This window comes from Denticeps clupeoides, chromosome 3 (assembly GCF_900700375.1).
Source record: "Denticeps clupeoides chromosome 3, fDenClu1.1, whole genome shotgun sequence".
NCBI classification, from domain to species: Eukaryota; Metazoa; Chordata; class Actinopteri; order Clupeiformes; family Denticipitidae; genus Denticeps; species Denticeps clupeoides.
In genome coordinates this window covers 18,833,025-18,846,799 of record NC_041709.1, presented here as the reverse complement: position 1 = coordinate 18,846,799, position 13,775 = coordinate 18,833,025, and the positions used below count along the sequence as shown (strand labels likewise).

The window sequence follows — 13,775 nt, the reverse complement described above, 5'->3', positions numbered from 1 at the left end:
CGAGATTCTGCATGTTACAATATGCGACATGGATAAATTTGTACAGGTTTAGTTTAAATGCAAGCAGCTGTGCGCTGGATTGAGACCTGGTGAGGGGTGAAGAAACCTGGTGTCTTGTTTGAAAAATTCTAATGAAATTGAAGAAGCACTGTGTACATTTTCATAGCGGGGTCTGTAAGAGTTTGAACATCACAAGACCAAAGAAAGCCAACATATAAGACAATGTACTCATTGTACTCACAGATATGTCAATTTATTTCATTCGTATGATGCTCATCTAAACTCACATGTGGCAAGAAACAGGTCCTGACAATATAGCGATCACACTTGAAGGTAGTTAAAATGTAGAAAAGTTGAATTAACCCTAAGCATGGAGAACAGCCAGAAGAACAGAGAATTGTTTGAGGAACCTTTTGGGACCTTTTGGATTAATGATACATGGAAATCTCAAGGTTACATCTCCAGAGATCTTCATGGAAGGGAACTGCTGATTCCCTGAGTTTTCCCAGATACATGAAGTGCCACATTTGACTTTGAACCTTTTCTATTCAGATTTGTTTTTGTATGTTATGATTGCTCATCATGGAGCAGCCCACTGATCAGAAGTTGGGACAGTGGACATAATACACATTTATAATTTGTATTAATGTTTGAACTTGTAACTACATATTTACTCCATTATTTGGGTGAGAAAAAAGATATTTCAATTTCTTGGAAACATTCATATGAAAATGAACAACTCATGTGACCTGCTCTGCCTTTTTCTTATCAGCTCAAAAGTCATTCTTCCTGGGCAGTGAACATTTTTTAAAGTATCGATGAGCACAAACACAAAAAAAAAAACAATCAAAGCTCTGAGCATCTGAGTGCAGATCCGTGGTGCACTTCAACTTCTCATCCTGAATTTCTTTGTCCAGTTTCTATATTTCATATGTTCTCATAATCTGAATGTGGTCCATTCTCACTGCAAGGGTTCCTTACATTCTGAGAGAAACAATCACAGGAGAAGGTTTAAATTATATAACCTTACAAAATTATAAATATAACAATTAAAATGCTCAGTACAACATAACACAGAAATTAATGGATGGGTGGATGGATGTGAGGGCACATGCGGCACAGGAACATTTGGTTATTAACCAAAGAAGTACACATAAATAGGCCCGAGGGCCAGATATGTTGGTCACAATGTTACCCAACACAGAAGTTCAACAAGGACTAAAGACAGAAAGCAGGTTCATATAATGGGGAACAGTTGAGGTTAATCTTAAAACAGACATAAATATGTCACCATCTGGTGGCCCAGAGGCGCAGGATGTGACAGGACAGATGCCTTGGTTATAATGAACGACTTACAAACAGGGTGTCATACTCTGGGGATCTGGTCCTGAGGTTTAATGCTGTGTATGGACCATTTGGGTCATCAATGGCATGCTACAAAAAAAGTGTAAAAAAAAACTATTGACGCTTAGGAATAGGACAGAAATATATATATGGGCTCAACTTCTCACCTGCCTGTCTTCACCTGGGTTATTTTCATATAACCTTGAGGTGCAGTTGTTCATCCTATATTAAATATACACAACAACAATTAACTTCATTAATTAAATATTTGCATAGAAAAATGTATAACACAGATGTAAATTCATCCTAGCCACAGACACAATGATAGTGATGGACAGTAATTTTTTTTAAATGGAGACGAATGGTTGTTGCGGCACTCAAACACAATGTACCTTCTTTTAGGCACCGAGAGTCTAAATCAGGCATGACTAGACATAATTTTGAAATGCAAATTAATTGCAAAAACATTGAATTAATTGAAAAATAACCAATAAAATATAATAATAATAATATCCCAAGGGATATGGATCTAACCTCACAATCTGCAGAATGACCAGAACCAGGATGAAAACAACCACAACAGCTGCAACCACTGCAATAAGGATTAAATGTACAGATGCTGTTTAGAGAGAGAGAGAGAGAGAGAGAGAGAGAGAGAGAGAGAGAGGAAGGGGGGGGGGGGTTGTTTAGTCTTTTGGTTTAATTAATCATAATAATCATAATTAACTTCAGATGTAAAGTCATGCTTTCCACATAGTATAGTCCATGGTTCAGACTAACCCAGCCCAATACAATACATGTTGCTTCCAAGAAAAACACTTGCAGATTTTTGTGACATACCCTGTGTCTATTAAAGACGTTCCCTTTTTTGTGCAACACACATTAAACTGTATAGTACATCCAAGTGAATTTCATATTAATAACCCGAAAACGGAAACACAACAGAACAAACCTCATCGTCTACTGCCACCCAGCGGCCAAGTACGGAATTGCAAGTAAGAGCTGTCTCTGTATTACTATTTACTATGATCTTCATGCAAAAGGTGAGGTTGAAATAAATCATGCCAACCTATGAAAGAATGTTTATTTAATTGCTTTAATGCAGGAGATACCTTTTGTTGTGTGCACCATGGTGCACTGCTTCCACGTTTGAGTCAGAATATTAAGGACAGAGTTTTACTGCATAAAACGCGGAGTGTTTCTCAACGTTGGCAGGTAGAAACGCACCTATTCCTCTGTGGAGACTCCGGCTCAGCGTGGATACATCTCACAAGTTGTTCAGAATCATTTATTTGCAGTAATAATCACTCACTAACGGCGATGGGTTAAATGCTACTATCAATTCACTGTAATTATATATTTTACAGTGATGATGATCATCATTTGGATCTATATATACATTTTTACATACGGGGCGAATGTAAAAAGTAAAAACATGAACATAAACTCTTACACACAATAACGCGATTTCGGGAGCGCGTCTCTACAGCTTCCTTCTGCACAAAGCCGCTCAAATGCAATAAAGAAATGTAAAAACGGCGTTTTTGTCAGAAGAGTGGAGACTGTAGCGGGATACTGAGCAGGTGAGTGACAGCTCATGTCGCGTCACAGCCGCGCAGGTGTAGTTCTGCCTCAAAAAGCAGCTAAAGCTGAATTTAAAGAAAAAGCGGTCGATGTAGGAGACGAAGTAGTCTGACGAGTAATTGTGGAAAGGAAAATGTGTCTGAAGCAAGATTCTGACGCGGTGCTCCTGCGCCACAGACGGAACCAGGCCGGGTTCTAAAGCTGGTGAAGTGCCAATGTAAATTCTAACCAGTTAAGTCAGTATTATAATAAATAAATTATGATTGTGCTTACCTTCTTCATACAGGAGTGGGGTTGTACAAGTGGTTGGAAACTCAGTTATTGTCTCTGCAACGGGTCAAATTGTATAGGTTAATGCCTACAAAACTACAGTCCCTGACAAAAGTCTTGTCACTTATCAATTTGTAGAAACACCTGCTATTAACCTGTGAGCAAATTAAATAGTGGTGCTGTGAGATCCAAATGTAATATCTTCCACAAGCTTGAAGTACTGCATCCATGCGGTTAGTTCATTATCACTGGCTTTTTGAGTCAAAACATGTCTCTAATGACTTCTATGGTCTTCTGTTGACATGAAGCACATCTCAAAGTGCTATTATATTCTTTGTTAGAAGGTTCTTAACAACTGAAAATATAATCAGCTTGATTCTGCTCACCTTCATAAGGTAGTGGGGTTGAGTAAGTGGGTGACATCTGGGTTGTTGTCACTGAAATTGGACAAATTGTACAGGTTAAGAACAGCTGCATGTGACCTTTTTTATTTACAGTTTTGTTAAATGTCTCTCATTCCTTTAAATAGGCTGATATTCTATCTAACACAAAATTTCAGATTTGTTTCTCATTCTCAGCTTATTCTTTTTCAGATTGTATTCACATATGCCAGAAGAAAATAGTGTATCTTGTATTGTGTATTGTGAATGGAACACACTTCACTTGATTTTATGTTGACTCCATCAAAGTACAAAAAATCATTTATTTGCAGTAATAATCACTCACTAACGGCGATGGGTTAAATGCTACTATCAATTCACTGTAATTATATATTTTACAGTGATGATCATCATCATTTGGATCTATATATACATTTTTATATACGGGGTGAATGTAAAAAGTAAAATCATGAACATATTTGCAGTTAGACAACTTGGGGGTTAAGGAAGCGGCCCCGTAATCGGAAGGTTTGCCGGTTCGAATCCCGATCCGCTGAGGTGCCACTGAGCAAAGCACCGCCTCCACACACTGCTCCCTGGGCGCCTGTCATGGCTGCCCCTGCTCACCAATGGTGATGGTTAAATGCAGAGGACACATTTCGTTGTGTCACCGTGTGCAGTGCTGCAGTGACACTCACTTCTCTTTCACTTAATAAACAAGACATGCAGCTAGACATTTTATTGTTGTTGCTGTTACTGGTGAAGTGCCAATTTAAACTCTAACCAGTTAAGTCAGTATTATAATAAATAAATTATGATTGTGCTTACCTTCTTCATACAGGAGTGGGGTTGTATAAGTGGTTGGAAACTCAGTTATTGTCTCTGCAACAGGTCAAATTGACAGTCAAATTTTGGCAAGATAACAGTTTTGTCGCCTATACAGAAATTGAACAAATTTACTGCAAATACAAAAATATGTCAGAAAATTAAATAGTGGTTCTGTGAGATCCAAATGTAATATCTTGTATGGTTTCCATGCTTGAAGGACTGCATCCATGCGGTTTGGCAAGGATTCAAATAATTTATCATCATGAATAGCAAAGAAAGCAGTCTTGCATGACTCCCAGAGTTCATCGATATTCTTTGGTTTCGTCTTCAATGCTTCCTCTTTCATCCTACACCACACATCGGATCCATGCGGGCTCCAATGGATCTCCTGCAATATTTGCGGCGACTGTGGTGTAATTTAACAGAAGATTCATCTGAAAAATCCACCTTCTGCCACTTTTCCAGCGTCCATCCTTTTAGCAGACTGTGGACCTTGGCAAATGCCACACGGTTTTTCAATTGTCTTTAGTTTAGTGCTGGCTTCTGGGCACTGATTCCACCATGGAGGCCATTTCAAGACAGAATCCGACAAACTGTTCTGGTTAACACAGGGACTTCAGGTGACCAGGTCTCGTGGAGCTCTATTGCAGTGGAACATAGATTTTCGAGCCAACAAACGGTCCTCTCGAGCAGTTTTTTTTATCCTCTGTACTTGACGCTGAGACACATTGAAGGTGTCTGCCACATCAGCAGTGGATCTTCAGCCTCTTGATAATCAACACTTTAGTCTCAGGGTGAATCTTAGGCATGTTTGCAGAGGTCTAGTTGCAGTTGATGTGAAGGTCTAGTGTACTGGGCTTCTTTTTATACACACAAGACACCTGATTGATCCGTTATTAGTCACAAGTGAAGCTCATATGACACGGCGACAACACTTATGTCTTTGCAAAAATTGACTCAATGGGTGTTAAAAAGCTCTGAATATTAGAATACTTTTTGACAGTTTCGTTTTGCACTGAAACATTATTATAAAAGCTGTTGGGAACAAATGAATCATTTCTTGTAAAAAATCTTGATTCAAAATATATTTCAGCGGCTTGTCAGGACTATACTACATTTTAAATTGAGTCAGTTTTGTAAAGAAAATAAATGTTTATTTCTAGTAAATTCTTTGGACAGTTCCACATAAATAAATATATATGTACCTGTATACTTTTCTTTGTAGAAGATTAGTTCATTATCACTGGCTTTTTGAGTCAAAACATATCTGTAATGACTTCTATGGTCTTCTGTTGACATGAAGCACATCTTAAAGTGCTATTATATTCTTTGTTAGAAGGTTCTTAACAACTGAAAATTCAATCAGCTTGATTCTGCTCACCTTCATAAGGAAGTGGGGTTGAGTAAGCGGGTGACATCTGAGTTGTTGTCACTGAAATTGTGGGTTAAGAACAGCTGCATGTGACCTTTTTTATTTACAGTTTTGTTAAATGTCTCTCATTTTTTAAATAGGCTGATATTCTATCTAGCACAAAATAGTGTATCTTGTATTGTGTATTGTGAATGGAACACACTTCACTTGATTTTATGTTGACTCCATCAAAGTACAAAAATCAATATAACCCTCATTTGATTTGTATGTCATGATCCTGTAAAAAAAACGCATGAAGACCATGTGGTGTTGGAGAAGAGAATAGAGTGTGTAGAAAAAACTCTTTCTCCCTCCACACAGAGCACTGTATTTAACCACTCCAATTTGATGCTACCTGGCAGAAAGAGGCATGGCACAACAGAGGTTAAAAATGAACAGTTTCTAATTTATTAACACCGGTAAATAATTATTGTAGTTACATGTGAATATTGAATGTAAAAAGGTACCAAGGTTATAGAGAAAGTAAACATGAGAAGAAAGAGTAAAGAGGGAGAAGAGAAAGAGAAGGGAAGATAAAAGTCCCAGAAGCCTTCCGGCTTCTGAGGGAAAACCCCCCTGAGCAAGATAGCTCAGAGCCCCCTTTTCCACAGGTGCGCAGACTTTTATACCCCTGGCCTACAGGAAGTTGTCACTGGCCTACAGGAAGTTGTCACTGGCCTACAGGAAGTTGTCACTGACCAATCAGAACCTGTTGTTTCTGATGTCACGCCCCCGGTGCCTCCCATTTGGTGAAGACAAAGAGGGTGGGCGGTCCTGACGGCTGATACTTCGCACGTTGACGTCGGACAAAAGACATGTAAAAACCGGGGTGTCGAATCTTCACCCACAACCGTCGACACAGGAATGTTACACTTCCCCCTGCAGACATCTGTTAGGCAAGACAAAGCAGGCTCCCGCGATGTCCATTCTTACAGACGGCCGGTTGATCCCCTGGGGCACTCGAGTATTCAGGGTCCATGGGGATCACAATTGGGTCATGATTGTGTATCTGCTTGCTTCCTGGTCAGTCGGGAATTCAAATGTAGCCGATAGTTGTGGTTCTGTGTCCTTTGTGATCCTCAGGCGTCTGAGGTCACCCTTGTAGGGAAACCTGCCTTCTTGACATAGATCAAACACAGCAGCATACATAGAATATTCAACTTGATCCAGGGCTTTTCACACTTGGTTGGGTTCTTTGTCTGGAGTGTGATGAGGTTTGCATACAGATTGTGCATGTAGAAAAACAGTGTTCATCGTACATTAAAACCAAACCAGAAAAACAAATGACAACAATGATCAGATACTGTAATGCAAAAAACATGTAAATATAGTGGGAGGCTTAAAATGATATCAGGGAATTCATAACTCCGCAGATTTGCACTGGCTTATCAAGTCTAATCAACAACAGTGGCCGGAAAAATAAATACAAATAAATAAATAAAAAAGTCCCGCTTGTTGCCATGTGATTGGAGAATTACACCTTTATTAGGGAATTCATAACTCTGCGAATTTGCATCGGCTAACGAAGTTCAATCAACAACAGTGGCCGGAAAAATAAACACAAATAAAATCCCGCTTGTTGCCATGTGATTAGAGAATTACACCTTTATCACTAAAAGCTATTATTTGAAATTATGGCATTGTTGAGGTGTTCAGAGAGAGAAACAGTTTCACATAAATTTAAATTCTGATCCTAAACATGTTGATCATACTGAACATGAATTTAAAATAAAAACAATGAATTTTAACAGTGCAATTTCCAATCCCTGATCAGTTATTATCAAATTGTTCACCGTGGGACATGGTTTATGATGTTCAATGTAATACCAGTAATCTAAAATGTCACAAATCCTGGTTATTACTGGTTACAGTTTGGTTTGTGGGTTCATCTATTGTGCCAGCCATATCTACATGCCACATTGTAAGTGATACAGTAATTAGTCTATGTTCATTTTATACCTTGTCGGAGTGGATCTGGATTTAGAAATGCCTCGGTTTCTACGGTCCCGGGCTTTTAGGATAAATTAAAGCACATAGATTTTTATTTTTTTTTATTTAAATTAAAGCACATAGATTCTATTCCTCCCTATGCAGTAAAATTCAGATAAAAGAGACTTACGGTCACAGATCCACATCCGAGCAAAGGTATCACGTCGGGATCACCATTTGTAAAAAAAACGCATGAAGACCATGTGGTGTTGGAGAAGAGAATAGAGTGTGTAGAAAAAACTCTTTCTCCCTCCACACAAAGCACTGTATTCAACCACTCCAATTTGATGCTACCTGGCAGAAAGAGGCATGGCACAACAGAGGTTAAAAATGAACAGTTTCTAATTTATTAACACCGGTAAATAATTATTGTAGTTACATGTGAATATTGAATGTAAAAAGGTACCAAGGTTATAGAGAAAGTAAACATGAGAAGAAAGAGTAAAGAGGGAGAAGAGAAAGAGAAGGGAAGATAAAAGTCCCAGAAGCCTTCCGGCTTCTGAGGGAAAACCCCCCTGAGCAAGATAGCTCAGAGCCCCCTTTTCCACAGGTGCGCAGACTTTTATACCCCTGGCCTACAGGAAGTTGTCACTGGCCTACAGGAAGTTGTCACTGGCCTACAGGAAGTTGTCACTGACCAATCAGAACCTGTTGTTTCTGATGTCACGCCCCCGGTGCCTCCCATTTGGTGAAGACAAAGAGGGTGGGCGGTCCTGACGGCTGATACTTCGCACGTTGACGTCGGACAAAAGACATGTAAAAACCGGGGTGTCGAATCTTCACCCACAACCGTCGACACAGGAATGTTACACTTCCCCCTGCAGACATCTGTTATGCAAGACAAAGCAGGCTCCCGCAATGTCCATTCTTACAATCCGAACCTGCAGGGGCTACTCTGGGTCCGGGATTCGGGCCGGACTTTCATGTTCGTCCTGTGTTATTATTAGAGGTGGGCATAGATACATTTTCTTAATCTAGATTAATCTCACTGTAATATTGGAATTCATCTAGATTAATCTAGAGTAAACAAAATTAATCTAGACTAATCTAGAGTAAGAAAAATTAATCCAGATCACTCTAGATTCTACATTAATTTACATTAATCTACATTAATCTAGATTAAAATGGCTCATTTGAATTCTGCCGAAGGCATTCAGAATATGTGTGCTACCCAAATAATGACTACAAGTAAGTCTTTGAGAACGGGTTTCTCAAGGCAGGTGGTGCATTAGACCAGGGGCTCATCTCCTGTTTCCAAAATGCATCACAAACTGCTTGAGAAAGCTGTTCTACTATGATAATTGGTGATGAAAATAAATTATGTTCAATAAGATGTACTTGTGTTTACCAACTGTTTATTCAGTTAAAAGGCTGCATCCATGTTAGCACGTCACGTTTGATGTGGTCATTTCACAGTTCGAAGACTCGTTCTCGCCCCCTACAGTGCAATTCGGCTAGGTATACATCCACACTAAAATATCAAGGTGAAAGTCATCATAGTGTAGCGGTTCTTCTTCTGCGTTGTGTAACTTTTTGATTTAGTTTCTTAAACCACAAATGATGAGCTGACACCCAAGAGATTTTCTGTGCAAAGTGTATTCTGTACATAAAGCAAGGTCGCGTCAGAACATCGCGTCACACATCGCGTCTTTCTGCACCTCTCTCTCTCACAACTCATGCCATGTGTCCAAGAGAACTGAACATTAACATAAAGCATTCACAATTTACAATACTGCATTCCTGTACAAAAAGCAAGGTCATGTCAGAACATAGCGTCAGAACATCGCGTCTTTCTGCACCTCTCTCTACAATATACAGTATTAAAAGAACATAAAAAAATATTCACAAAATAACACACATGCAAAATATTCCTAATGTGTACATAAATTAAAATGAAAGAAATAACTTTTTGCACACAAACCCCACGCACCTCTCACAGCTCACGCCATGTGTCCAAGAGACCTGAACCGGGTCTCAAAAACAAAATAAAAGTCTTAAGAAAATAAGAAAATAAAAGACACAAGAAAGAAGAAATATACTTATAAATCTAGTGTAACCATTTAACTCCAGCACAATAGCTTGCGTAGTATAGACCCAGCTCCCAACCCAACTTTGTGAATAGATTAACGGCGATATTTTTTTTATCGCCCGATAAGAGTCTCACGTTAACGCAGCACGTTAAGGCCGATAGCGGACCACCACTAGTTATTATGTTTCCTGATTGTTCTTGCCGGTGTATGATTGTATAAAGCTGCCCTGTTTGTGTCTGTACGATGACGGGTGGTTGTTACTTGATGTCTCCCCTGTCCTGTTCACCAGGTATTAAATCCCTGTCTCATGACGTTGTGCGTATGAGTCCTTCTTCCTTGCCAAGTCCAGCCATCGTTCCAGATCTACTGCCTCGCCATGTCAAACCATCGTGACATTGTAGCAATAACCAGCAATGGCATTCATATGTCAGCTCAGTTTCAGTTGGTTGTGCATAAAATAAAAACTACAGTCAACACAATACTACTCACCTTGTTCAGATGTAATTTCTCTTGCATAAGTGAATGATGGTGGGTAAGATGCTGCTGAAAATTGACACAAAAAAAATCAGCTGTATGACTTTGAACTGACTTATACTGAATAATCTATATACTAACTGAAATATGGCAGCAACTGCATCCCATGATTTTGCTCTAGTAGTTGCAACTTTGGTTAGGATCCAGCAGTTAGGGATAGTGAGGGAAGTGCAGAAAAACATCCAGCAAGTGCTCAGAGCCTCCAAGAATAATACCTTTAAAGCACTGTGTTAAACTGGGTCAATTTTAGAGTAATAATAGTAAAGAACAACGTAACAAAACTTACATTCAACTCTGAGAGGGACTTCAGGTGAAGCACAGGAGTAGCTGCCTGCATCCTCCCTGCTGCACGAGTTCAGGTACAGCCGGTTGTCTCGGGTCGTGTGTTTGTCTGACACAGGCTGTCCGTTCTTGTACCAGATGTAGGTGGGGTTGTTACTCAGAGTGCAGGTGGTGCTGCAGGTCAGAGTTACTCTCTGTCCCTCCCTTACAGAACCAGGAGACACCTCCAGGTTTGGCCTGTCTGATTGAAATAAATAAGATATGAATTTAATAACTGTATAAAACTGTACCTTTATTATAGCTGTGTGAACAATTACCTGTGACAGACACGTTAACTCCGGGAAGGACGGGAGTCCAAGCATTTGTGTTTTTAAATGCAAGGTAATAAATTCCTGAATCCCCTTCCATCAGACCTTTTACTTGGAAAGTACACTCTGGTCCACTCACGAAGGCACGGCTTGTGTAGCGTGGGTCTTGAAACAGATCCACTTGTCCATTGAACCACCTTGATTCTGAAGAACAAGCCTGCCCTTGAATGTGACGGCACTGGAGAAGTATTGTGGATCCCGACAAAGCACAGATCAATGTTTTTGGGTAAGTCACGCCACATTGCTGACCCTGAATATCTAAAAATAAAGATTTTTTAGTTTAGTAATTCTTTTTTATTTGTCTGCAGATATGTATTTGCATTAAACAAGAATTTTAATAAAGTAGCTCCTGTTTGAGGAGAGTACCTGGAAAAGACAAAAGGCCAACAAGGACTGCAAGACAGATTTGTCCTCCAGATAAACTCATGGATGCTTCACTCTGCGATTACAAATATTAAAAACTATTTTAAGATTCAGTCACAAACAGTTGCTTTTGCCTCAGATTGCAGGCTGCCATTGTTCCCTAGAAACCATCCGACTGGGTTCACCTTGGTGGCTTGTTGATTCTTGACCTGTTTGTGAATAATACCATCTGTTCTAAATACTTCTGCATGCAAACACACAGGAAAAAGAAGCCAAAATGTACTTAAACGTTTCAGGGATTTTAGAGGGCAATAGAGGCTGTGACAGGTGCCCTGGATGAAATTATTAAGTAAAAGTATAAATCTAAAAATCCTCTTGAGTAAAAGTAAAAATGACTTGATATAGAATTTACCTAGTTACTTTCAATTACTTGATGTAAAAAATGACTAGTCATCCATTCAATACAACACTAGTTGTTTTATTCAACTTTTAGGCTGTATAATGTACAAGTTACGTTCAGACCACCCCAGAAAACATTTTAAAAGCACAGTTGGCCACAAAAGTACCAAATCCTGAATTGTATGGTTCGACATTACAATAAAAAAGTGAAAATAAAGTATTAAAAACTGAAAATGTTCAACAATACCTTATTACTAAACTTTCTACAGCAAACATAAGCACACTGACTGGTGATATAAAAAATTAATTAATGCACCCTGCCCCACAGAATACTACAGTGTTAGACTGTTGTTTAGTTTGAGCAATGTAATGTATGGAATACACAGGCATAAAGCATATACAGTTCATCTGGAAAGTATTCACAGCACATCACTTTATTCACATTTTGTTATGTTGCAGGCTTATTCCAAAATGGATTAAATTACTTTTTTTTCTCAGAATTCTACACACAACACCCCATAATGACAACATAAATAAAGTTTACTTTAGGTTTTGGAAAATTTATTAAACATGAAAAAACTGAGAAAGCACATGTATGAGATTTGAGAACGGACATAATTTGCAAATACACACACTTGTCTACAGCTGATGTTGATGCCAGATCACAATCCAAGTCAAATGAAGTCAAAAGAATTGTCTGTTGACCTCAGAGACAGGATTGTCTCAATGCACAAATCTGGGGAAGGTTACATAAAAATATCTGCTGCTTTTGAAGATCTCAATGAGCACACTGGCCTCCATCATCTGTAAGTGGACCAAAACCACCAGGACTTCCTAGAGGGTGGTAGTAGCCAACAACCCTGAGCACACAGCCCAGATATTAAAGGATTAGCTTAAGGACCACTCTGAATGTTCTTGAGTGGCCCAGCCAGAGCCCAGACTTGAATCTGGTTTAACGTCTCTGGAGAAGTCTTAAAATGGATGTGCACCGGCGCTTCCCATCCAACCTGATGGAGCTTGAGAGGTGCTGCAAAGAGGAAAGGGCCAAACTGGTCCCTGCTGGTTTTCTACTTGGCTGGGAATTAACCGGCTCTAGGACCCGGAGGAGATTCCTTGTTTCATAGTGAGGCGCTACTGTCCGCGGTCTGAGAAATATTCAGACGGATTTTTTTTTCTTCTGCATTTGAATTTTTTTTCTCAGTAACAAGTTGTATTAAACAACTTAATATGACAAATTACATAAACTATTCAATTAAAGTAATGTGAATAAATGTAATTCTTTACTTTCCACAAATGGCATGTGTATCCCCAGGGGCTGGATTGATCAGGTTCAGGCCTTAATGGAGTAATTTATGAGTAAGACAGTGTTATTCATTGTTTGTGATTTGTGTGTTTGCATCCTCAGTTCTTGTAATCCTGGCACATACCAATGGAATTTTTTGTGTGGAATTGCAGACATTGCACACAAAGATTTAGAAATAAAGAATTAATAATTTACTCAAAAGTCAAATTTCTTAAGGTCTTATACATTTTATAATGCAATATTACACATTTTCATAAATAAAATAGCATTTAACACTTACTTTTCCAAGCAATTGTCTGTCTGTCTAAGTGGCAGGAACTTTCTGATAAGATCAGAGCAGCTTTACTTCTGTGTCTGTTGCGGTTTGATGATGAAATTCTGGTTCCTCTCTGTTTCCTGTTGGTCACAGTGAAAAAATTGGCCTCATTCAATTGGTATAAGTGTTTCACAACCTTATTGATTACTTTTGATTTGAATGATTTCATTCGTCGTTGCAGGGTGTATAATTATGAAACAGCAAATGTATCATTAAAAATTCCTTGGGTAAAATTTCTTGTCCCACTATAATAGTTATACATCACACAGTGAAGTCTCTGGTTACACGTGTAAAGATCAGAGAAACAAGGGGTCAACCTTGGTACACTCAAGATATGGGGTTCGGTAGATCAGGGAATCTTGATCAATGCACAA

The 13,775-nt window shown here is 38.9% G+C and overlaps 1 protein-coding gene across 3 annotated transcripts; it reads right to left on the bottom strand.

The window, feature by feature from the left end:
• Positions 1–237: 237 nt before the first annotated feature.
• On the bottom strand, positions 238–13,448 carry LOC114786761 (uncharacterized). 3 transcript variants are annotated; one of them, XM_028974185.1, is made up of 12 exons: positions 13,366–13,448; positions 11,387–11,459; positions 10,970–11,278; positions 10,657–10,893; positions 10,326–10,379; positions 4,407–4,460; positions 3,585–3,635; positions 3,202–3,255; positions 1,879–1,963; positions 1,512–1,566; positions 1,357–1,434; positions 238–984 (listed from the first exon to the last, which is right to left on the bottom strand). In XM_028974185.1, exons 2-12 carry the CDS (start codon positions 11,445–11,447, stop codon positions 928–930), a joined length of 1,095 nt encoding a protein of 364 aa, XP_028830018.1. In that variant the 5' UTR covers positions 11,448–11,459; positions 13,366–13,448; the 3' UTR covers positions 238–927. The 3 variants fall into 3 exon arrangements, with proteins under 3 accessions (XP_028830018.1, XP_028830020.1, XP_028830019.1); XM_028974187.1 differs by having other exon boundaries at positions 1,879–1,936; XM_028974186.1 differs by having other exon boundaries at positions 10,326–10,376.
• Positions 13,449–13,775: the final 327 nt, after the last annotated feature.